This window comes from Lepus europaeus, chromosome 14, assembly GCF_033115175.1.
Source record: "Lepus europaeus isolate LE1 chromosome 14, mLepTim1.pri, whole genome shotgun sequence".
In the NCBI taxonomy this organism is placed as follows: domain Eukaryota; kingdom Metazoa; phylum Chordata; class Mammalia; order Lagomorpha; family Leporidae; genus Lepus; species Lepus europaeus.
In genome coordinates, this window is record NC_084840.1 from 95773731 (window position 1) to 95799597 (window position 25867).

At 52.7% G+C, this 25867-nt stretch overlaps 1 protein-coding gene across 1 annotated transcript; it reads right to left on the reverse strand.

Annotated features, from left to right (window-relative positions):
• Positions 1–22960: 22960 nt before the first annotated feature.
• LOC133773848 (OTU domain-containing protein 1-like) lies at positions 22961–25011 on the reverse strand. Its single transcript, XM_062211402.1, has one exon. It carries the CDS (start codon positions 25009–25011, stop codon positions 24040–24042), a length of 972 nt encoding a protein of 323 aa, XP_062067386.1. The 3' UTR covers positions 22961–24039.
• Positions 25012–25867: the final 856 nt, after the last annotated feature.

Below are 25867 nucleotides of genomic sequence, written 5' to 3' on the forward strand. Positions count from 1 at the left end.
CACCAGCGGCGGCTGAACTCGCTGCACCACAGTCAGGAGATTATTTAAAATATATAAGAAAGATGTTTTCAGAAAAATCTTCATCTGGCATTGAAGTAAACAGGTGCATATTATTTTGCTAGGCTCACTGCCCCCATTTGACCTACTGACACCATCTAATGAAGTCATTGGCCAGCAGTTAATTAAAAGATTAAGAGGGAAAGCATTGATCCAGGCATGATCTATGAATAGCTGAAGAACAGGAGAGTTAATGGATTGCAGGTGGATGATGGGCAGGTTTATTAATATGCTGATTCTATTCTGAGAGTATTCATTAGGAGATACTAATTCATCTTCACCATGTCAGACTTGCTTCCAATGGGTAAGTTATCAGGATACGAAAATAGAATGCAGATATAGCCTTCAATTCTACCTGGGAAAAGCCAAGGGCGTAACACAGATTGTCCCTTCAACTTCCATTTAGAAATGGTAAAAGGTTTCCAGTAGGAATCTACAAGCAGTTTGCAAACATGGACTATTTTTCCAGGTTATTTTGTCTTTCCTTATGGGTACTTGACAAGTACAGCAGGTCAGGCGTGTGGAAGAGATTCCTGGGTTTTGAACCATGAGTAAAGGCTCCAGCAGTGATGTTTTCATGGTGCAGGGGGAGCTGTGACCCACAACCTCTGACAGTCCCATTTTGTTTCCCAGAGTGGCGGCACACTCACTACGGAAGTACTTCCACTTGAAAAGGGAGTTAAGACAAGTGTAGGGGCAGATGCTGGGTTAAATTGCCGCTTGAGACACTGGCATCCCACATCAGAGTGTGTGGTCCAGTGCCTGGCTGTCCTGCTACCCTGCTTCAGACCAGCTTGGTGCTACTGCACCTGCAGGCAGCAGTACCTAAGTGCCGGTACCCAGGTGGGAGACCCAGATGGACGTCTGGGCGCCCAGCTGTTACAGATACTTGGGGAGTGCTCCGGCAGTTAAAAGATCTCTCCCTGACTGTCTTGTCTCTGTCTTTCAAATACAATGAAAACAAATAAATTAAAAACTTGTTAAAGGTACTGAAATCCACACCTCCATATATATTTATCTCATTTGGTCTGAAAGTCCACTTTCACAGCCTGTGTATTATCAGCCTGCTGGACTCTCTAAAAGGCAAATGAAAAAAAAAAACCGTAGACTTGTTTCCCTCAGTTCTTTAATCTAGGCTGCAAGGAAACTCAAATGCTTAAATATTTTAATACAACTGGGAAGGATCATTGAATTCCTTACCTGCAAAATACAGTCTTTTAAATCTAGATCCGAATGACTCAGGCACTCAGCCTCAAACACATGGAGAACAGCAAGACAAATTTACAGTAATGGGTTTTATTTTATCAATTGAGGGCCACAAGGGCTCCACGTTCTAATTAGCCCAGAAAATACATAACAGTCAATGATGCCAAGAACAAATTAAAAGCAAAGTTCTGAGAGCAGACTTCGTTTGTTGATATCTTTGGGAATGACTTGTTTTTAGGTTGAAAATCTTCTGCCTTGAAAATAAATTTGACCATTATTTAAAGAGAATTTTTAAAACTAATCACTAGGAGTCAACATTGTGACACAGTGGGTTAAGTCACTGCCTGCAATGCAAGCATCCCATACGGATACTGGTTTGTGTCCCGGCTGCTCCTCTTCCAATCCAGCTGCCTGCTAACAACCTGGGAAAAGCAGCAGAAGATGGACCAAGTGCTTGGACCCCTGCACCCATGTAGGAGACCCAGATGGAGCCCCTGGCTTCAGCCTGGCCCATCCCCAGCTGTTGTGGCCATCTAGGGAGTGAACCAGCAGATGGAAATTCTCTCTGGCTCTCCTTCTCTCTTTCAAATAAACAAAACAATCTTAAAAACAAAACCAACCAAACAAAAAAAACCACTGAGGCGTAGACTACCCAAATACAGTACTCTAACAGGCCAGGCGCAGAGATGAGTGGGGATGCCCGGGTCCCACATTAGGGGGCCTGGGTTGAAGTCCTGGCTCTGCCCCTGATTCCCAGTTCCTGCTGATGCACACCCTGGAGGGGGGCAGCAGTGAGGGCTCAGGTCCTTGGGTCCCTGCCGCCCACCTGGGGGACCCAGACTGAGGTCCTGGCTCCTATCTTTGGCCAGACCCAGCCTCAGCTGTCGGAGGCATTCAGTTGAGAATAAGAAACTTTTTATAAAGAATCCTGGATGCAGCACAGTAAGTAATATCATAACCACAAATGCACTATAAATATACAATACATATATTTATTTATATGAAAGAGAGAACTGTGTCACGCGGGGGTAACATGCTCTATTTTCCTTACTTTGAAGAACACAGCAGTCTGGACAAAAAGGAGAGAACTGTGTCAGGGACTTTCGTAATACTGCAATTCCTCTTTGTCTAGAACTCATCCAGCTGTCATGGACGGCTAATGTACTGAAAGTTAGAGAAAACTTGGCCAGTTCTGCAAAGCCAGTTAAGAGCAACTCTTCCGGGTCCAGAGGGGTGGTATAGCGGGGAAGGCTGCCGTCTGCAACATCGGCATCCCTTTGGGCGCTGGTTCAAGTCCTGGCTCTCCCACGTCCAATCCAGCTCCCTGCTAATGGCCTGGGAAAACAGAGGAAGATGGCCCAACTGCTTGGGCCCCTGCACTGTGTGGGAGACCAGGAAGAAGCTCCTGGCTCCTGGCTTCAGTCTGGCCCAGCCCTGGCTATCATGGCCATTTGGGGAGTGAACCAGCAGATGAAAGAGCTCTCAATCTCTCTCTCTCTCTCTCTCTCTCTCTCTCCTTCCCCTCTATAATTCTTCCTTTCAAATAAATAAATAAATAAATAGAGAGAGAGAGATCCAATGGTTCACTACCCAATTGGCCACAATTGCACTAGTCCGAAGCCAGGAGCCAGGAGCTTCTTCCAGATCCCCCACGCAGGTGCAGGAGCCTAAGGACTTGGGCCATCCTCTACTGCTTTCCCAGGCCATAGCAGAGAGCTGGATCCGAAGAGGAACAGCTGGGACTAGAACCAGTGCCCATATGGGATGCCGGTGCCTCAGGCCAGGGCGTTAACCTGTGGAGCCACAGCGCTGAGCCTCTCAAAATGCTTTTAACACAAATTGCTGTGCAGAATTTTTTTTACTGACAATGATTTCAAGTCTAAAGAAAATAACCCCTTAGGGTACACAGATTTATTCAATTTTGTTAGCTTTATTTTCCCCCTAGTATTCAGCAGCATGTGTTTTTCTTACTCTTTATAGAAAAAAAATATCTAAGTGTATTTCACTGGACAAAACCCATTTCAGAGAGCAATGCATTTATCTCATTTCTAGATTGATGGTGGACAGCCACGAGACCCCCTGACTGCTGGCCTACGAGCAACCCAGGGGGACGTGGTGACGGGGCAGCCCTGGGTGTTGGGGCCCACTCTGCAGCCTTTAGAACCGATTTAACTGCAGGAAGCCCACCCAAAGCAACGAATCCCTCAAGTTAGAGACCTCGCAACACTGAAATGGACGGGAACTTTAAAAGCCTTTTGTTTGCATTCTAATCTCACAGGGAAAACTCATTTTCTTTCAAAAAAGATTACTTACAGCTGCCCAGCGGCATGCTGGTTAATGTTTAAAAACAGCTCCGCGTGTGGGTGTTGGGCAGAGAGCTTCAGATGCCACGACGGACACACCCACGTCCGAGTGGATGGGCTGGGGTCTCAGCTTTGCCCCAGATCAAGGAGTCCCACTAATGTGCACCCTGGGGGCACCAGTGATGGCTCAAGTCCCTGGGGCCCCGTCCCTGCACCCAAAGAGAGAGAGAGAGAGAGAGAGAGAGAGAGAGAGAAGGGAGAGAGAGAGAGAGAGGAGAGAGAGGTGGGCCGGCGCCACGGAGCACCAGGTTCAGTGATGCAGGCCTCCCGTGTCAGGGCGCTGGTGAGTCTGGGCTGTTCAGCCACTATCCAGCTCCCTGCTAATGCACCTGGGAAGGCAGTGGAAAATGGCCCAAGTCCCTGGGCCCCTGCACCTGCATGGGAGACCAGGATGGAGTTCCTGGCTCCTGGCTTTGGCCTGGCCCAGCCCTAGCTTTTGTGGCCATTTGGAGAGTGAATGAACAGATGGAAGATTCTCTCTCTCTCTCTGCTTTTAAGATCAATAAATCTTTAAAACAAAATAAAATGAAAAACAAATGTGTCTTCCCATTTTTAAAGATTTTTTTTCTTATTTTGTTAAAAATTTATTTTATATGCTTGAAAGCAGATTTAGAGAGAGGAGAGAGAGAGAGAGAGAGAGAGAGAGAGAGAGAGAGAGATCTTCCATCTGCTGCTTTAGTCCCCCGAAATGGCCACAACAACCAGGCTGGGCCAGGCTGATGCCAGGAGCCAGGAGCTTCTTCCAGGTCTCCCATGTGGGTGCAGGGGCCCAAGGACTTGGGCCATCTTCTACTGCTTTCCCAGGCACATCAGCAAGGAGCTGGATGAGAAGTGAGCAGCCGGGACTTGAACCAGCGCCCACATGGGACACAGTGTCACAGGCAGCAGCTTACTCTGCGATGCCACAAGGACCGCCCCTCTTTTCACATGTTAGCAACACAAATTAACTACTTGCCTGTGACTTGCCTGTTCACCTAACAACCTACCCTCCCCTTTCTCCTTTCAAAGTCCCCTCCACGGCTTGCACACTGTGGGGGGGGGGGGGGACACCTCTGGGAGCAGAGCCCGCCTTGCTCTCCGTGGCCACCTAACAAAGGCACCGTGTCCCTCCATCCACTGTCTCCCGTGAACCGATCAGCACCGAGCAGCCCGGGCCCAATTTTGTTCCTGTAACAAAGCGGCTGTCACTGTGTTCTGAGTTACCGTGTGCAGTTTTCCTCCGGGCCGGTGTCTTTGTGCGGCCCTGGATGGTCAGTCACACCTTGGCCTTCCTGGCCCCTCCCTCACTGTCACCTTTCACTTTTCTCTGCTTGCTGAGAGATTTCCCCCACTTCATCTTCCAACTTCCTACTGAATATTGAACTCCAGCTGTGCTATTTTTAACTACAGAATTCTTTTTCTAAAAATAGCGTTCTGTTCTCCAGGATCCCACATCTCTGAAGATGTCGATTACAGGTTTATTTACTTCTTCCCTTTCTTTAGGTTTTCTTCCATTCACTGCATTCTTTTCCACTTCCCTTCCATTTGATGTTTCTTTTTTAAAATAAGATTTATTGCCGGCGCCGTGGCTCAACAGGCTAATCCTCCGCCTTGCGGCGCCGGCACACTGGGTTCTAGTCCCAGTCGGGGCACCGATCCTGTCCCAGTTGCCCCTCTTCCAGGCCAGCTCTCTGCTGCGGCCAGGGAGTGCAGTGGAGGATGGCCCAAGTGCTTGGGCCCTGCACCCCATGGGAGACCAGGAGAAGCACCTGGCTCCTGCCATCGGAACAGCGCGGTGCGCCGGCCGCAGCGCGCTACCGCGGCGGCCATTGGAGGGTGAACCAACGGCAAAGGAAGATCTTTCTCTCTGTTTCTCTCTCTCTCTCACTGTCCACTCTGCCTGTCAAAAAAAAAATAAAATTAAAAAAAAAAAATAAGATTTATTTTCTGAAAGGCAGGGTGACATAGTGGAGGGGGGAGGAAACAGAGAGAAAGAAACTTCTTTTTTTTTTTTTTAGATTTATTCATTTATTTAAGAGGCAGAGTTACAGAAAGAAAGAAAGAGAGGGAGAGACAGAGGCAGAGAGAGAACGGTTTTACATCCGCTGGTTCACTCCCCAGATGGCCACGACGTCCAGAGCTGGGCCTATCTGAAGCCCGGAGCCAGGAGCTTCCTCCAGGTCTCCCACACTGGTGCAGGGGCCCAAGGACTTGGCCCTCTTCTGCTGCTTTCCTAGGCCATAGCAGGGAGCTGGATCAGAAGTGGAACAGCCAGGACTCGAACCAACGCCCATATGAGAGGCTCAGCCCATTACTCGACAGCGCTGGCCCCAAAGAGAAATCTTGCATCTGCTGGTTCACTCCCCGAATGCCCACAACAGCCAGGGCTGGGCCAGGCTGAAGCCAGGAGCTCCCTGGGAGTCTCCCACGTGGGTGGCAGGGACACAAGGACTAGAGCCTTCACCTGTTGCACATTAGCAGGGAGCTGGGATTGAGAGCACAGCTGGGACTCCGACACTGGGTGTGATTGTCCCAAACAGTGCACCCACGCAGCCCGCACTCGCTGTTTCTATTTCATTTGTGTCTCTCTTGTTGGGGAGCTGACGCCCAGGCCTCACAATCCACAGCACCTGCGTTTCAGAGGCTGGCACTGACGAGCTGATTGATTGCAGTCAGCGCAGAAGGGCGGCCCTTACTTGGTGGCTTCCCCCAAGTGACCTGGCACGGATGCTGGACCTAGGGCCCCATCTGACGGCCTCTGTTGGTCCTTTCTCTCTTTTAAAGATTTGTTATTTATTTGAGAGGCAGTTACAGAGAGCGGGAGAGACAGTGAGAGAGGTCTTCCATCCAATGGTTCACTCCCCAGGTCACCGCAATGGCCGGAGCTGAGCCGATCCGAAGCCAGGAGCCAGGAGCTTCTTCCGGGTCTCCCACCCAGGTGCAGGGGTCCAAGGACTTGGGCCATCCTCTACTGCCTTCCCAGGCCATAACAAAGAGCTGGATCAGAAGAGGAGCAGCCGGGACTAGAACCGGCACCCATATGGGATGCTGGCCTGGTAGACAGCAGCTTTACCTGTTACATCGCCAGTACCAGTGCCTTGGGGAAATATTTTGAGACAGAGAGGTACAAGGCATGTTGAAAATACCATTTTGAAAAGCTCACATTCCTCATATACTTTATAAAACCTAGGGATGCCGTCTGTGTTACGGGAGAAGGCTGATCAGGTTTTTGTCTTCGCCCAAGACAAGAATTTCCGGTGTGAGGCGGAGAGCGGCCGTAGGGATGCACGGAGGACACACCTGACGGGCCAGTGGGCATCTCAGCGAAGCTCCGTGCTTAGACTGGAGCATTCAGGGTACGAGAATGGGCCCCCCAAATGTGGTGCCCACCTGTGGGGCCAGCATTTTGGTGTAGTAGGCTAAGCAGTAGAAGATGGCCCAAGTGCTTGGGTCCATGCACCCACATGGGAGACCTGGAAGAAGTTCCTGGCTCCTGGCTTGGGGATCAGCCCAGTTCTGGCCATTGCAGCTGTTTGAGGAGTGAACCAGCGGAAGGAAGACCTTTCTCTCTGCCTCTCAAATAAAATCTTAAAAACAAAAATAAAAAGAAGCATTACCACCCAACCCCACCACCTGTAAGATCAGATAATACAGCCAGGGCAGCAGTAGGGGTGGCATTTGGCACAGGAGTTAGGCATCCGGGCTGGCTGCCTTCCATATTGGAGTACCTGGGTTCCAGTCCGGCTGTGTTCTCCATTCCAGCTAATCGAGGAGGGCAAGGCCGCTGGTGGGCTGCAGGCTGCAGCATAAGCCCACCCCCACGTAATCCTAGCCTACCTATCAGAACACATTCTTTCCCAGGGCAACTGGTCTTCACCCCACACCTGGAAGAAAGCAGCCATGTAAACATGGATAAGGGGCTCCAGGTGGGGCTCATGGGGGCATCACAGAGCTCCTAGGGACCACACGGCCTCACCAAGGGAGGCGCTGGGAAGCCTTGTCTTTTCGTGGGAGACCACAGCTAACAGAGGGGCGGAGCCGCCCTCTACTCCCTGCCCCACCCATTTTCTCTCTCTGGCCCACTCCGCTCCGCAGCTCTGCTCGGGTGCGTGTTTGCTTTCTTTGCTTTTAAGGAAACTTTCTTTGTGCACCCTGTAGGTGCCTGCACTTCTTCTCTAAGCAGAAGGCAAGGATCTGGAGTCAAGAGTCAACCCCACCTCCCGGGTGGGGTTGGCACCTCCCTGCCAATGTGCACTCTTGGCAGGGCGCACCTGGGTCCCTCCCACACACACCGGAGACCCTGATGGAGTTCTGGGCTCCAGGCTTTGACCTGGGCCGGCTTCTGCTGTTGGAGTCATTTGGGAGTGAATCAGCAGATGAAAATGTCTCTCTCTCTCCGACCCTCCCGCTCTGGCTCCCTGTGGTTTGGGGACGACTGGACGCCTCCACCGGTGCTGTTCCAATTGACTGCCTTCTTGGTCGTCCTAGGAGGCGGAGCCACAGGAAGTGACTAGGTCGGGGAGACAAGCGTGCCTTTCCCACGGGACAGGGTTGGTCCCAGGAGAAGTGTTTGTCACAAAGCCGGGCTGCCTCTGGCGTGCGGCCTCTTCCGCACGTGCCTACTTGTCCCTCGAACTTCTGCCACTTCTAGAAGTTTGCGGAAGCAGCAGGGGGCCCTCCCCAGACGTGGCTGCTGGTCTCAGAATTCTGTGTCGGAGTCAGCGGAGCCCTTCCTCTAGCAGCTGCCCAGCGTCAGGCACTGCGCTGCAGCCCAGGGAGCGGGCTGAGAGCGGCCCCTGTTCTGAGGGGAGGTCCCCAGGGACGAGGGTTCAGTGCCTTCTCAGCCGGGGTAGTTCTGCAGAGACACGAGCGCGTGCACACATGCAGGAATCAGACCGGCTGACTACGGGGAGGTCGTCCTGTCTGAGCATCCATAACTCGTCATTTTCTGAATCGTCATCACGTTCCTTCCCATTCTTTGGCCTCTCCTCACCTTTACACTCGTCCCCGTGCATCCGCTCACGCACTGCGGAGCCACAGGAGCTCCCTGTTGTCCAGGAGTTCCTCACCGGGCTCCGTGTGGAAATCACCAGGACAGACCTCCAAAGACACAAAGCCTATGCCCTACTCGGGACCTGAAAATCTCTGGGGGCCACTTCCTATACACACTCACACACACCCCCACACATACATATACCACACACACACTCATCACACACACACTCACATATACGTATACCACACACACTCATTACACACACTCAGTCACACTCACACACATATGCACACGTGCACTCACACTCACACACACACTCATTCACAGTCACACACATATACACAAATATGCACTCACACACATACACACTCACACACATACACACTCACACACATGCAATTCTCACACACACTCATATTCACACACACATACACACATGCACTCACACACACTCATATTAACACTCACACACATATACACACATGCACTCTCAGACACATACAGTCACTCACACACTCACACTCACACATGCACTCACACACATACACACACTCATATACCACTCACACATACACTCTCAGACACATGCACTCACACACATACACACTCATATACCACACTCACACACATACACACATGCACTCGCACATATACTCACATACACACTCACACTCACACATGCACTTTCACACACATCTTGGTCCAACTGATGATCCCTGCACAGCTTCGCACTGGCCTGAAAATCATGTTTTGCCAACATCAAGAATTTCATCCAGCGCTTCCTGGGAACAGTGAAGTCTGAAACACGAACATTTAGTTTTCCCAAGAGTAACACAAAACACCCAACATGCCACCCCCCACCCTCTCTGACGTAGCGTGTGTTTTAAAGTATTTATTTATTGAAAGACATTGTTACAGTGAGGCAGAGACAGAGACATCTTCTACCTACTGGGTCGCTCCCCAGAAGGCACCAGGGGCTGGGCCAGGGTGAAGCCAGGAGCCAGGAGCTCCATCCGGGTCCAAGCACCCGGGGCCATCTTCTGCTTTCCCAGGCCACAGCAGAGAGCTGGATCAGACGTGGAGCAGCCGGGACTCGCACTCTAATGTGGTATGGGATGCTGGTGTCACAAGCAACGGTGCCACAACACCAGCTCCACTGAGATTTTTCTGAGCAACAGCAGACACAAGACCCTAATTCCCCTTTTGTTGGGGGAATGTACATCTATAAAGGAGGTCTCCATTTCTAAGGGGAGACTGACCTGTGGGGAGGGCTCAGACTTAAGTCCAGGAAAATGAACTTGGCCCTTGTTTGCCATCCTTGTCCAGGTCACGGACCCCCGGCCCCTCTCCTTCCTGGTAGAAGCCTGACTCAGCACTGCTGATGTTTCCAGCTCCAGGACTCCCGAGTGCTTCCCTCTGATTGATTTGCCTTTTGCTACAGAGACTCAGCTGAGACTATAGAAAGGTAAAGGGAAAAAAATTTTTCTTCTTCTCCTAGAATAACCAAGTTAAAGCTTAGTTTTTATAGAAAATAACGAAATGAGTCTCTCAGCCTTGCAGAACATTGTCAGAAAAGACCAGGTAGACAGACTTACGGAAGGTAACTAGTGGGCAAATGAGCTGCGAAGGGGAGAAAACACAACTTCTTTCTCACACTGTTTGAAAGGCAGAGAGACAGAGACATGGAGGGGAAGAGCTTCCATCCGGTGGTTCATTCCCCAAAGTCCCCCCCAACAGCTGGTGCTGGGCCAGCCCACAACCAGGAGCCAGGAGCTCCATCCGGGTCTCCCGTGTGGGTGGCAGGGACCCAAGTGTCTGAGCCCTCCCTGCTGCCTCCCAGGATATGCAAAGCAGGAAGCTGGAATTGGGAACAGAGTTGAGACTTGAACCCAGGATGCCTTGGTATGGGATGTGGGTGTCCCAAGGGGTGTGTTAACCCTTGCACCAGCTGTCTGGCCCCCAGAATGGAAGTTCTCCTCATCCTCCTAAGTTCCTAGTTGGGACAGTTTCCTGTAAGAAGACAGATTAATAGCAGAGAAACCAGCAAGCGTATTAATGCCTGCAGGGGCCGTATCACACAGGAGGCTTGGGCCTTACCTTACACAGGATTTCAACAAAGAGCAGTGAATTCTAAAGACCTGAGGGGAGAAGAGGGCAGCCCGAGCTTCAGCGGTGGGGGAAGGTAAGCTGGCGGGAAGAGCCAGGCGTCTGAGCTAAGCAGGAACTCCCATCTCAGGTTTAGTCTGGAAAGCGGGAGGGAGGGAGAGGGAGACCTGTTGTCTTTGGGAACCTCTGTCCTGTCGGAGGCCAACACAGTCCACCTGCTGTTTATGATCTTCACCCTGACAGTCCTGCGCATTCTGGGGAGAAATGTTCTGGCTTCCTTCTTGGGGAGCCCCTCGAGTCTGCACGGGGCGCTGTCTCCACACAGGGCTCCTGGCGGCCACCACCAGCCAATGAGGAAAAACGTGCGTCCTGAAACCTACAGCCAGCCGGCTGCAGACGAAGCAGGCTGGGTGCTGACCCCACACTGCCCCTGATGCTGGGAACTTCTCTGTTTCAATCTCGTCTTCCGTTTCGAGGGACGACCCTTCTAAGACTCACGAATCTGGAACTGACGCTTCCTAGACACGAGACTAGATTGGGTGGCTGAGAGTTATGCTGGATGAGGCATTTGGTGCAGCCACTTAGACACCACACGGCCAGCGACGGGCCCTGTCAGAGGGCCTGCTTGGAGCTCTGGCTCCACTACTTCCCAGCCAGCTTTCTGCTCACACACACCATGGGAGGCAGCAGGTGACGGCTCAGGTACCTGGGTCCCTGCACCCACGTGGGAGACCTGGACGGAGTTCCTGGCCACTGGCTTCAGCCTGGCCCAGCCCTGGCTGTTATGGGCATTTGGGGAATAAACCAGTCGATGGGAGCTCTCTCTCTTTCTCATAAAATGAAAACAAAAATGTTTTAAAGATGGGCCAGATAGGGACTGGTGTCGTGGTGCAGAGGGTTAAGCCGCCGGCTGCAACGCTGGCATCTCATACGAACGCCCTGGTTTGAGTCCCGGGCTCCACTTCCGATCCAGCTCCCTGCTAATGAGCCTGGGAGAGCAGTAGAAGATGACCCAAGTGCTTGGGCCCCTGCCACCCCCGTGGGAGACCTGGATGGAGCTCCTGGCTCCTGGCTTCAACCTGGCTCAATCCCAACTGTTGCAGCCATTTGGGGAGTGAACCAGTGGGTGGAAGTCTCTCCTTCTCTCTGTAACTCTGCCTTTCAAATAAATAAATAAATACATCGTTTAAAAAATAAAGTTTAAAAAAAGATGAGGTAAATAAAACAAAATATTATATCAAAGACACACATGGTTCTTTAGAACCAAAGATAATCAAAATTTCACTTAAAAGTTCCCTAGCCCAAAACAAGTTGTGTCCATCCTAAACATAGTTTTGATATTTTTAGGCCAATTGAAAGAAAACGTGAAGTGGTGGGGGCAGCACTGTAGTGCAGCAAGTCAAGCACCACCAGCATCCGTATCCCAGCTGCTGCACTTCTAGTCCGGCTCCCTGCTAACATGCCTGGGAAAGCAGTGAATTATGGCCCAAGTGCTTGGGCCTCTATCCCCCAGCGGGGAGACCACGATGGAGTTCCTGGCTTCTGGCTTTGGCTTAGCTGTTGCAGCCTTTTTGGGAGTGAACCAGCAAACAGAAGATCTCTCTTGCTCTTTCCCCATGGCTCTGCCTTTCAAATAAATAATTAAAAAAGAAACACCAGTATCAAAATGGAAACTACTTAATATTCACCTTTCCAAAGCACTTATAATTTTCAAGTTTCAAGATACATTTTCAATGTTAAATACACGAATGCTGAAAGACAGGTTGCTCATCCCTTATCTGAAATCCCAGATTTCGGATTCTAGAAGACCTGCATTTACATAATGAGCTCTCTTGGCGATGGGGCCAGATACCCTACACACAGTACCTGAAAGTAAGTTTGCACAGTAGCCCTCGTGCACCTGCCTTTGGGCTGTGACCTGTCCCATGAGGTCAGGTGTGGCATTTGTCTACTGTGACCTCACAGCTGCACTTAAAACGTTTCATATTTTGGAGCATTTCAGATCTCAGGTTTTTTAACTGAGGTGCTCAAACCTGTATTAAGATAAAATATTTGCATCAATAAAGAAAAGCAAAACCTATTGATAAATATGATGAGGTGCAATACCAGTCAATACTAAAATAAATAAAACCAAATTTAAATCAGAATAAGCATAAACTGGACACTCGAGAGTAAACCTACAGGCCAGAGTTGTTGTGTCACGGATTGTGCTGCTCTGTGAGAACCCAGATACCACACTGCAGCGCTGGCTCAAGTCCTGGCTTTGCTCCACTTCTGATTCAACTCTTTGCTAATGGCCTGGGAAAGCAGTGGGAGTACCACCCACATGAGAGACCCAGATGAACCTCCAAGTGCCTGGCATTGGCTTGGCCCAGGCCTGGTTATGTGGCCATTTGGAGAGTGAACCAGAGGATGGAAGACTCTGTCTCTTTCTGCCTTTCAAATAAGTAAAATAATTTTTTTTAAGAACCATTAAACCTGAAGGCAAAGCTACAAAGCAGGTTCAACATGAAGTGTTTGGGAAAGGTCGCCCCCAAAGAGGACACACTGACGTGCTGCTAACTGAGGGCACTGGGGAAGGCAGAGACCCTGCCTAGAGAGATCTAGAAGAAACCCAACCGTCATGACACCCTCCCCAGGAGTCTCAGCGCCCAGGGAGAACTAACTGGTTCCATGGACGGAAGCCCTGCAGGCTGACACCAGGCCCAGACAACCCCTTGGTTGTCTGACAGCTGCTCCAAGACCACCTTGGCTATGGCACCCCCAAAACCCGGGCCCCCTCGCCCCACACAGCAGCCAGCCACACACTGACAGCAGGTGGTAGAAGACGGTAGGAGTTTATTCTTCAGTGTGTAGGGTTAGGAGCTGGACAACCCTTGCTCAACCCACCAACTCCCTACGGGGCTAAGGGTGGCGAGGCTCATGAAGCCAGGGTTGAGAGGCACCACCGGCCACACCTTACCCCAAGTCAGGTTGGCTTCCCAGCTGTGTGCACACTCTGTGTCACGCTGGCCTGATCCTGTAGCACGACGAGGGCAGTGCTGGCCAGGGCACCGTCTTCCGTCTCCACGCTGTGCTGGCATCCACATCACCCACAGGTCTCTGACGTTTCTGTCTTACCTTTGGCTAGTACGGTCAGGTCCCTCGGCCGGTCTTCTCCTGGTCCGACAGTCTCCACTGGCCTTGAACTCCCAGCAGGAGAGGGGCTGCACCTGCCTTAGTCTGTTTTCAGTATAAGCAATGCATTTGTGCGTGGTCCTCTGCATGTGTGGGTTGCATCCCGGCTGTAGCAATGGATGAGCTACATGGCATCCTCTGACAGGCCCTCAGGCACCAGCAGGACCCATGGGTCATGTATCAGCCGAGTGTCGGGCTCAGGTCTTGTGGAATGAAAAGCCTGCTCCTGGGCCTGGCCTGGGCCCCCGGGGAATGGTCTAACTGGAGCTGCGTCAGGCTGTATTTAGAGAGCAGCTCCCTCACCAAGGGGCTCTTGTTTTTTATTTATTTATTTATTTATTTATTTTTTGCTCCTGCCTCCTAGCAGTCAACTCTGGGGTTCAAGGTCTGAGACACTGCCTCCAGGGAGCCTTACCATCTCTGGGCGTGCTTTGTCTCCTTTCCTGATAGGAACATTCCTCTTGTCTTCCGAACAGCCCATCGGCCTGCAATACAAAAATAAACAAACGTACTTACAGTCGGTCTAAATGCCTGCTCCTTCACCTCTTCCTAAAGGTGGAGTGAGGGCGAGGGCCGAGTCCGGCCTTTCCGGCGAGGCTGCCTGGTGGTGCTCCGCTTCCGAAGGCTCCTCGTCCAGCTTTTCCACCTCCCTGGGCCACGAAGCCGATTCCACCCAGGACGAGGTCCGGATCTGGAGTCCCTAGGGGGACGTTCACCGGGCAGGTGTGGTCAGGCGCGGCCTGTTGGAATTGAACTTGTTCGGTAACCTGTAGGCACTCACACATGTGCTCCCCACACAGCAGCCTGGGAGCTGGCTCTGCGAACGATTTGGTTCTCAGAGTCACATGTGGGTTACTGAACACGACAGCCGGAAGCGAGCCAGGGCCGGCAGAAGGAGGAGAAGCAACAGCAGAGCGTGACGTTCTGCCCGAGTTCTTCCCCTTGCCCCTTTCATCCGGGTCCAGCAACAGCGAGGCTCAGGTTCTGCTGTAAGAAACAAAACGTGTGAATGTCTCCTGTTGGTCAGCAGAAGGGAAAGCCTCGTTGGAGCTCGCGGGGCACCTTGCCCATGACCTGTTCTGCACATGGCCTTTTCGTGTCTTCGTCACAACTAAGAAACGCGACCACGCGGTCCCTCTCCAGAATCAGAGAACGTCCAGTTTAGGCGCGACCTTGAAGCAGGAGCCGCCGGGGCTACCTCTGGACACTGCCAGTCTCCCCGGCCCCATCACTGGCTGCAGTCATTCAGGTTCACATTATAAAACCCCTGTGTCTGTGGTAAAACACCTGCCCACCCCACAGTGGTTCACCATTCTTTCCTTTTCTCGCATCCTCACTGTCTACATCCTACGTGTCGGCGCCATATCCACACAGGGACCCTAACTGCATCCACTCAGCCATTCTAATCCATGTGAGATAAACCAATCAGTATGGAAAAGGCAGGCTAGGAGAAGCAAGCCCTAACTTACCTCTGGGGGTGTCCACACACACACACACACACACGGGAGAAGTATTAGGGAGAGGAAGCCTACAGAGAGCTATCAGGACTGCATTAGGCCTGGCTGTGTACACTGCGACTTAGAGCCCACAGTGATTAACTCAGAATGACCACACCTTGGAGAACCAGAAGATCAAATATAAAAAAATACATGAACAAAATGGAAGACGAATGCAGATACACGCTGTGGAATATGCCTGTGGTGGAGAGAGAGAACACTATTGGCTGGCAATGATAAAGCAGCTCCAGTTCTGAGGGCTTGTATAGCCGAGAGAGAGGGAGAGACAGAGATGGAGAGAGGTCTTCCATCTGCTGGTTCACTCCCCAGATGGCCGTAACCACCAGTGCTAGGCCAGGCAGGGGCCAGGAGCTTCGTCTGGGTCTCCCACATGGGTGCAGGGGCCCAAGCACTTGGGTCATCCTCTGTTGCCCTCCCTGAGCCATGAATAGGGAGCTGGATTGGAAGCAGAGTAGCAGGGACTTGAACCAGTGCCCATATGGGGATGTCGGTGTCACGAGCAGTGACTCAACCCGCTACGTCACAACGCTGGCCCCAAGATTGTTCTGTGAGTGGATCACTGCACACATTCACAAATCTCTTCCTCTGGCACATCCTGGAGGCCACCAAAGCATGCAAAACAGAGACCAAGGAGGCAGTAATAAGGCTCTCGCCAAAGCTTGGGGGTGGGCATTTGGTGTGGCAGGTGAGACACTGAATGAGATGCCCAGCTTCTGGCTAATTCACACCCTGGGAGGCAACAGGGATGGCTCAAGTACTGGGGTCCCTGCCAGCCATGTGGGAGCCCCAAATGGAGCCCCGCCCTCCTGGCTTAGGCCTCGCCCAGCCCTGACTGTTGCCGACATTCAGGGACTGAACCAACAGACGGGAACTCTGTTTCTGCCTTTCAAATAAAATGAAGAAAATTAGAGAAAAAAAGAAACTTCAGCATATTGCTCATGGCAGAACCATCTGGTTCCGAATTAGAAATGCAATTCTAGGACAGTCAGGCCGCCAAGCTTCTATGCTGGCATCTCCACTGAACACAGGGAATCGCAATGGAGAACTGGGGCTGGAAAAGTGGCACCAGGAGGCTGGCACTGTGGCACAGTGGGTTAAACTGCCGCCCGCGACGTGGGCGTCCCATAGGAGTATGAGGTTGAGTCCTGGCTGCTCTGCTTCTGATCCAGCTCTCTGCTATGGCCTGAGATAGCAGTGGAGGATGGCCCAAGTCCTTGGGCCCCTGCACCCACATGGGACACCCTGATGAAGCTCCTGGCTCCTGGTTTTGGCCTATTCCAGTGCTGGCCATTGCGCTCATCTGGGGAGTAAACCAGGGGACAGAAGATCTTTCTTTCTCTCTCTCTTTCATAGGATAAAAAGCCTTTTCTAAGAAACTCTTTCAAAATACACAAATCTTTTTTTTTTTTTTTTTTTTTTTTTTTTTTTGGACAGGCAGAGTTAGTGAGAGAGAGACAGAGAGAAAGGTCTTCCTTCTGTTGGTTCACCCCACAAATGGCCGCTACGGCCGGCGCTGTGCCGATCTGAAGCCAGGAGCCAGGTGCTTCTCCTGGTCTCCCATGGGGTGCAGGGCCCAAGCACTTGGGCCATCCTCCACTGCCTTTCCGGGCCACAGCAGAGAGCTGGACTGGAAGAGGAGCAACTGGGACAGAAACCGGTGCCCCAAACAGGACTGGAACCCGGGGTGCCGGTGCCACAGGTGGAGGATTAGCCTAGTGAGCCACGGTGCCAGCCAAAATACACAAATCTTTAAAAAGCATTTACTTTTAACAAGCCATTTTGTTTTATATCTAAATGGACGGTGAACCCTTCAGGTAGGTCAGTTGTGAGAGAAAGGCTTCGGAAGCCTTCACTAACTTGGTAATGGTGACTGCCTGTCTCTGACCCTCACTCTGACTAATTGCCACTGACCTAATTCACAGCCGGAGGAAACGAACTGTTGTTTCTTCCAGGGCAGATCTGTCTTGATCGGATTCACACTGCCTGCCCTGGCCCCACTGACCAGGAGTACTGGACTCAGCGGTCCTACAGTGTGCCTGAAGTCTGCCCCACATGTCCTGCCCAGCCAGGCTACAGCGAGAGAACACAGCCACACCAGGCACTGCTATGGACAGGACTTGGGATGGCTCTATCCTCAAAAGCAAGCCGGATGGGCCAGCCCTGTGGCATAGCCGGTAAAGCCATCCCCTGCAGTGCTGGCATCCCATATAGGGCGCCACTTCAGGTCCCAGCTGTTCCACTTCCAATCCAGCTCTCTGCTACGGTCTGGGAAAGCATAGAAGATGGCCCAAGTCCCTGGGCCCCGGTATCCTCATGGGAGACCTGGAAGAAGCTCCTGGCTTTGGATTTGCCCAGCTCTGGCTATTGTGGCCATTTGAGGAGTGAATTAGCAGATGGAAAACCTTTCTCTCTGTCTCTTCCTCTGTCTATAACTCTACCTCTCAAATAAATAAATCTTAAAATAAATAAATCTTTATAAAATAAAAAAAATTTTTTAAAAAGCAAGCCAGAGCACATCTCTTTGAACAGGAAACAACTTGAAAATCACTTCGCAATCATGCAGGCCCTATTTTTATTTTTCTATAGTGAACATTTCACTACTACATGTAGTCCAAAGGATGGGCTACTCTTTCCAAAAAATAAAAAAATATTTGAGAGAGAGCAAGAGTGTGTGTGTGCCTGCAGCAAGAGTACTGGCATCTGCTGGTTCACTCCCCACAAGCCTGCAATAGCCAGGGCTGAGCTAGGCTGCAGGCAGGAGCCTGGAGCTCCACTGAGGTCTCCCACATGGGCAGCAGGGACCCAAGGACCTGGGTCATCACCAGCCGCCTCCCTGGGCGTGCACTGGCAGGGAGCTGGAGTCAGCATCGAGGCCAGGACTTGAACCCAGGCTCTCCCACACAGGAGGTGAACACCCCAAGTGCCACCTTCTACTGCTGCACCAAATGCCTGCTCTGAAGTTCCACTTTTAAGCAATTTCTCTTGGCCCAATCTCTCAAGATGTTTGGAAGATACAAAAATAAAATCAAGAAATTCTAACTTCTGGTTTCAAAAATAATCTTCCATACTCCAGCGTCTTTTGAAAGCACTGTTTCAGTTGACAACACTCAGAATTTCTCTAATCTCACAGCCACCAACTAAGTATTTTCCAAAAGTCACGTTTCTTTCCAATGGGTTCCTTCAGTCAACAACAAGTTAGTGAGCCCCCAATCTGCCAGGCGCTGGATGCAATGCTGCGATTCAAGTGGGGCCGTAACACAGTCCACGCTGATCCAAGTTAGTGCACTGGGAGAACAAAACTGAATTCAATGCCTTTGAGATCCTCAGCGCCTGTTTGAGAAAGTTCTAGATCAGGGGTAGGGAACCCTTTTTCTGCCAAGGGCCATTCGGAGATTTACGACATCACGTGCCGGCTGGTCATACAAAACCACCAACTTCAAAATTAGCCCGCTATAGATTTCCTGCATCTCAATGCTCACCTGTAGGGCCAGACTGTTTCATGGGCCTTCTATGGCCTGCAAGTCCCCACCCCTGCTGCAGACACTCTGGGAAAGGCCTCCCAGATTTCCAGGAAAGTCTGGGTTTCACATGACAAATAACTGCTAAGTGTGAACACGACAGATAACTTAGGGGCACAAGCTTCGTCTGCAGTGCATCGACCCAGTGCCTCAGAAGGGCTGCATTCACACACAGGGGCTGATGCCGCTTGCGGGCCTGGGGGCTGGCAGATCCGAGGGCCCGGCCTGGCGCTGGCATCCCAGAGGGGGCTCCCAGCTGCACCAGCCCACTGTGGGAGGCATCCTGACGGACAGTGTGCTTGTTTAACAAAGCCGCTCCCCAGCCACAGTTCTAACCCATGAACCACAACGGAGTTTCCAATCCATCCATTCTGGGGACGCACCCAAGCATTGGCCCCTGCGGATCAACAGATCAGGTGTCCAGAGGCCTGATGGAATCTTTCCTCTGTACAAACACACTGGTTATTGGTAGCTTTGGGATCCGCAAGGAGGGAAGGCCTATACTTCCGGGAATGGAAAATCCCTACCTGTACTTCCGGGGAAGAAAAGTCCTTGACAAGGTCCCTGCGGGTGCCTAAAGGTCAACCAATGAGGATCAGACCCGCCTCAACCTTTAACCCCCATGCCCTGAATCTATAAAAGGAGCCCTCCCAATCTCTGATGCACGACTTCCCCGCCCCCGCTCTGTTGGGACGGGGAACCTCGCCCAGGAGCGGAATCCTAATAAAAGCCTGTGAATTAATTGATTCGTCTGCCTGGGAAGATTTGTTACGCGCCAGACACCTTGCAGTTATCAGGGTCAAACTTTAAGGAATTTAACTTCCTAATCTTTTAGGGAATGAGGAAAACCACACAGAAAATAATGATATTATCTCAAGTACCCCTTCCCACGCCTTTTTTTCTTTCTTCTTCCAATACAAAAGTTACAGCAAAACATTTCAACAGAGGACTATTTGCCCAATCTGGGGTTAACCAGTTCTGAGACACTAAGGCATTTCCTCACCTCCATAACAGCTTTCTCAACAGCCAGCATCGTGGTGCAGAGGGTTAAGCCACTGCCCGGGCTGCCTGCATCCCAGTGGGAGAGAGTGCCCAGGGCTGAGCCCTGGCTTCTCTGCTTCCCACCGATGCATGCCCCGAGTGGCAGTGGGGTGTCCCAGTCACCCAGGTGGGAGCACCGATGGAGTGCCTGGGCTCCTGGCTTGGGCCTGGCCCAGCTTTGACTGTTATCGGTGTCTGAGAGACAAATCAGCAGATGGAAAGATGTCCCACTCCCACCTCCTGCCACTCCCCCGTTGCTCTACCTTCCAAATAAATCAGTCTTGGGGGAATAAAACTGTTTCTCAGAACAGGCTTTGTATTTTATGAAAATCCTGGCATGTAAGTTTCTAAGTTTAGAAAAACGTAATCAAAGTGTCACACATCTCTTTGCATTGCTTACCAATCATGGTTTAAGGCTCAATAAGTAAATTTTATCTTAATTTTTTTAAATGTTCATTTTTATCAACTTGAACGGCAAAGAGAGAGAGAGAGAATGAATCTTCCATCTGCTGATTCATGCTCCAAATGTCTCCAACAGCCAGGGTTGGGCCAGGCAAAGCCAGGGTCTCCCACATGGGTAACAGAGCCCCAAGTATTTGAGCCATCACCTGCTGTATCCCAGCATGCATTGGCAGAAGCTGGATCAGAAGCAGATGAGCCAGGACCCAAACCCAGGCACTGCAATAAGGGACACCCGTGTCCCCAACAGTCACTAACCGCACTGGGCCACAAGAGCCACCCCTTAAAGAAAATCTAAGTTGGAAACGAACAGACTCAAGTATTAGGTTTCCGCCAAAATGTTTAGTTCTTAAGCCTTTTTCAGTTTTAAACAGTACTCAAAAAGAATTGTCAGTTCTTCATGCACCATTTTAGTAAAAATTCCCCAGTAAACAGACTGATCTTCTCACCAATCTGAGAACAGCAGAGCTGGGTTCACTTACAGATTTCAGCCTGCCCTATCTCCCTTCCAGGAAAGGAAGTAGACTCAGGAAACCAGGGAACCCACAGTCCCCACTGTCTCCCTACACAGGGAATGAACCTATCTGCTGCAGAGGAGTGAGCCTTCGCCACACCTCCACTCCGCAGGTCTTCAGTGAGCAAGGCCTGCTCCTGCCAACACAGAACTGCTACAGCCGTGCAGAGGAGCGGAAAAAAAAAAAAAAAATCAAGAAACCAAACTACAGAAAGATAGGGAAAGACGTAAACCAACCTCTGAGGCCAGACCACTCACGTAACAGGCTCCACTGAGCTGAGACAGCAGCTGAAGGGCTGGCGCCCGCGTGGGAGAGCCAGGGTTCCGGCCGGGCTCTGCGTCCAGCCAGTGTGCACCTTGCGAGGTAGCAGGTGTCGCTGCCACCCACGTGGGAGAGCCAGCCAGAGCTCAGAGGGCTCTTGGCTTCTTGCCTGGCAGAGCCCCCAACAAGTGCATGGGAGATTTCTCTCTCTGCTTTTCAAATAAGGTGAAAAGAAAGTAAAAATTTTAAAAAGTCACACCTCAATTCCAAGTCACGGATTTGGGAGCTTCATTTAAAAATGAAACAAAACAGGGGACAGGAACCCATTTAAGATGGTAATGGGCTGACAATGCTTTTTCAAGGAACTTCTACTTAACTCACTCTCTCCATTCTTGTGCAAATATTCAGCATCTCCGGATTACCTTCAGCTCCAAATAAAGTGAGAAAAAGGGGGCAGCCAGGTAATTCAAATGAAAAGGAGTTCCTGCTTCCCAAATTGGCAAAACTTGGCCTAAAATTCCAGGGCCCCACAACTGGTTAACACTTAAACCTTGACAATTTCTTAACCAATGCGCAGTACAGCAGGGACTCCCGCTCTGCTGTGTCTGTAGCCACGCCACCTAAGAGGTGACCTGCTGGAGAGTTAAAACAAAAACACCCAAAGGGGCTCTTCCTACCCGGCAGCACCCAGCGCACCTGGCGTCAGGGCCGCAGGTGCAGGGCTGTGGTCCATTTGTGCTGCGCTAATAAAACACCTGGGGTCGTGCAATCTATACAGCAATTTCTTACAATTCCGGAGGCCAGGGAATCCCAGGCCTTGCAGATTGTACCACAGGCAGGGCAGCTAGCAGGGCCTAAACCAGTTCCCTGGCCCAACGCCAAGGCCCTGTTCTGTCTGGGATGCTGGGGCTCTCCGGCCTTAACCACTTTGCCAAAGGCCCCAGCTCCCAGGACACCACAGTGGGGACTGAGAAGCAACGGCGACAGCACCCACTTCTCAACTAAATCCCGTACCACATCTTCAGTTAGGATTCCCATGCTATCTAGGAGCCAGATTAGATTTCCTTTTTATCTAAATGAAAGCACTGCTTTGGGTCCTCTTTAAAAACATTAAACAGTCAGTGCTGTGCCATAGCTGGTAAGACCACCGCCTGCAGCACCATATGGGCACCGGTTCGAGTCCCGGCTGCTCCACTTCCCTTCCAGCTCTCTGCTGTGGCCTGGGAAAGCAGTGGAAGATGGCCCAAGTCCTTGGGCTCCTGTACCCATGTGGGTGGGAAACCCGGAAGAAGCTGTGGCCATTGCGGCCATCTGGGGGGGGGTTGAATCAGCAGATAGAAGACCCCTCTCTCTGTCTCTACCTCTCTAACTCTTTGAAATAATTCTTTGAGAAAATGCAAAAAAAAAAAAAAAAACATTAAAAATCTACGCTGGCGGTGAGAGGTATGAGACTTGAACACTGCTGGTTCACACAGAACGCGCGCTTCCCTGCCCAGCAGCCGACAGGCACAGCTCCAACTGCAGACAGGATTCCAATCCACACGTAGCGAGGGCAGTCTCTGGGGTTGCGCCACCTTTCAGCTACACCTCACCGGGGCCTAATCCTTGGCAATCGCTAGCGTTTACAGCATTCCGCTCACGTGAGAACTTGCAGAACCTGTCAACTCGGTTCCGTCCCCACACGTGAGAAAAACCCGCGTTACCTGCACGAACGGCTCCTGGACACACCGTCATCTTAAAGAACACTCTATCCAAAAAGACGTCGTAAAAGTAAAATTCTGCCATTTTATTCATTCCATCAGCTGGGAATTGCTCTATCATACAAATACAGTATTGTACAAAAAAAATCACAAAATGTTACAAAATAAAAAAGTACAAACTGCATTACTTAATAAATAGGACTAAAAATAGTTAAAGTGGCAATGAGATAGAGTGTAGGTTGGAAACATCGTTTGACCCAGCAAACCACACAAGCTCTGTTCACAGACGTCTTTACAGAACACAGGGAAATCCTATCTTGCCTTTTGAACACAATATTAAGACTGTCAAATTCCTGCCAGGGTTGGCTCCAGGCATTTATGTTGGTTTTCAGATCCCTTTAGCTGACTCCAAGAAGCTAGGAAGCAGGAAGTTTATCTGGTCACAAAGTGGAGTCAAAATTCTCGTGTGACAAAGTGACAGCTGGAGATAAAGCAACCGAGGGCAGACAATCCACTGAACACCAGCCAGAGCAGCCATCACGGGCGCTCCGCCCACAGCAGAAATCAAGACTTTAATTCAAGTAAGACCCGGCACTACCTCTGAAGGAAAACAAACAAAATCTTCCCACACCTTCCCTTGAGTCCTTTAAAAAAAAAAAAAAAAACCGACCATCTCTAGAAAAATAATGATTTCCGTAACAACAAATCTGCCTCGTCAACAAGGAATGGGTGGGTCGTCCGGATACACGGACGCAGCCACGTCCACGCGGAATCACGGACACGATGGTGAGATTCCCCTGTCCGCGACAACGCCCACCCGCCACAGAAGCCTGTCTGTCCCAGAGAGCAAGTTCACGGAGAGCAGTGTCTGAGAGCCGTCCGTCGCATCCCGCGAGGGCGGGCCGCCAGTCTTTAAAAAGGTTGTGCAAAAATACATTTCTTTTTTTTTTTTTTAATATATAAAATAGACTGCCGGGAAGGAACCAGATCCACGCGGCGAGGAATCAGCAGGCCGGAAGGAAGCAGTGGGGTCGCCCAGAGCTCTCCGGAGACGCGCAGGTGCCCAGCAACCTCCGGCCCGGAGACCAAGACAGGGCAAAGGAAAGCGAGACGAGACGTGAAGGCAGCACAAGCCCCGGGACGTCTATGGGAGGGCCGCCCAGTGCGCGACCCGGCTCGGCGTTCCGGCGCTTGCCGCCCCGTCCCCGGGGCCTCCCGAGCACGCGTTCTGCTGGATGTACATCTTGGACAGCGACACGGCCATGGCCCTGGCCAGCTCCTCGTCGCGCTGCCGCTGCACCTGCGTGTGCCGGCACCAGCGCTCGTACTCCGGGTTGGGGTAGCAGCGGTCCAGCACCGCGTCGTAGTGCCCGTTGCTGAGCCAGCTGAGCCAGATGCTGGGCCGCAGCGCGTCCTCGGGCCCCAGGTAGTGCACCATGGTGGACACGGTGGGGCTCTCCCACCTGCCGCCCGTCGTCAGGTGGATGTTGACGTTCAGCATGCGGCCCATGGCCAGCAGCTCGGGGTAGCCGGCCCAGGCGCCGTCCTGCGCGGCGGCCACGATGAACTCGCCCACGTCGCCCTCGATGAGCGGCCCGAAGAGGTCCAGGTGGTCGGCGATGTAGTGCACCGTCTGCTCGCGCAGCTCGCGGTGCAGGGCCTGGTCGCCGCGCACCGCCCTGCTCACGGCGCGGTACAGGCAGTTGCCGTCGGGGACGATGTGGAAGCGGAACCTGTCGCGCTGCCGCAGGTACCTGTCCTGCCTGTCCACCTCGGCCAGGTGCAGCGCCAGCTTCTCGTCGCGGGGCTCGGCGTCCGCGCCGGCGGGCTCGGGGCTGGGCCGCGGCGGGCGGGCGGCGCCCGGGCCGCGCACGGGGACCTGCGCCGCGGACGTGAAGCGCGGCGGCGGCCTGCAGGGCGCGGCGGGGCCGGCGGGCGCCAGCTCGAAGCAGGAGGACAGCGCGGGCATGGCGGCGGCGGCGGCGGCGGGCGGGCCCTCCGCGGGCGCGGGCTCCGGCGAGACCGTGAAGGCGGCGGCGGGCGCGGCGGGCGCGGCGGGCGCGGGGCCCGGGCCTGCGGCGGGGAGGCGGGCGCAGACGCTGCTGTAGAGCTGCATGGCCCCGGCCGCCGCCGCGCGGCCCTTAATAGGCGCGGCCCGGGCCCCGGAATAGCAGCGGGCCGCCCCGGCGCGCGTCAGCGCCCGCAAATAGCGCGCGGGGCCTCCGGCCAGGCTCGCCGCTGCGCCACAGCGCGCGCTCGGCCCGCTCGGCCCGCCCGGGCCCGCCGGGCAGTGTCCGCACGACGCGGGGTGCGCTCCGGCCGGGAGGCGGCGCCGCGATTGTTTACCTCAGGCCGCGTCACGTGACCGCGGCCGCCGGGACGAGCGGCCCGTCCTTCAGGCGCGCGCCCCGCCCCCCGGCCGCGCCCCGCCTTGCCGGCCGCGCCCCGCCCGCCCGCGCTTCCCCCGACGTCCAGGGCGTGGCCCGGCGAGCGCGCGGGGCGCGGGCGGGGCCGGGGCTCCTGGGCATGCGCAGTCGCGCGCGGCTCCTGCAGCCCGACCTGGGCGCCCCAGGTGTGTGGGTGGCTCGGCCCTAGGGTGCTGCAGCTGGGCCGGGTGGGCACTGCTCGGGGCCCTCGAGAGCGTGGTGGAGGCAGCATGGGCCACGGTTCCTGCTTGCGGCTGTAGCCGCTGTGATGGCCATAGGTAGATGATTCCAGCTGTCTGCAGGCAAAGGCAAGGCACGGCTCGCCGCCCGCTGCGCCTGGGCCGCCTTTGCTCTCCTAGTCCTGCTGAAGTGCTCACCTGGACAGGAGCCTGTCCGGTTGTTAGGGACGCAGGCAGCAGCCCTGGGTTACGGGCATGCCTTCCCTCGCCTCTTCCCCAGTGCTGAGCACCTGATGGGGCTGTGTTAACATTGACTGAAGGGATGAGTGAAAAACGAATTCCCAGGTTTCTCAAGCCAGACTCTCGC

What these genes read in the sequence shown, in the direction of transcription:
- LOC133773848 (XM_062211402.1), bottom strand. Translation starts at nt 25,011, where the DNA reads ATGCAGCTCTACAGCAGCGTCTGCGCCCGCCTCCCCGCCGCAGGCCCG.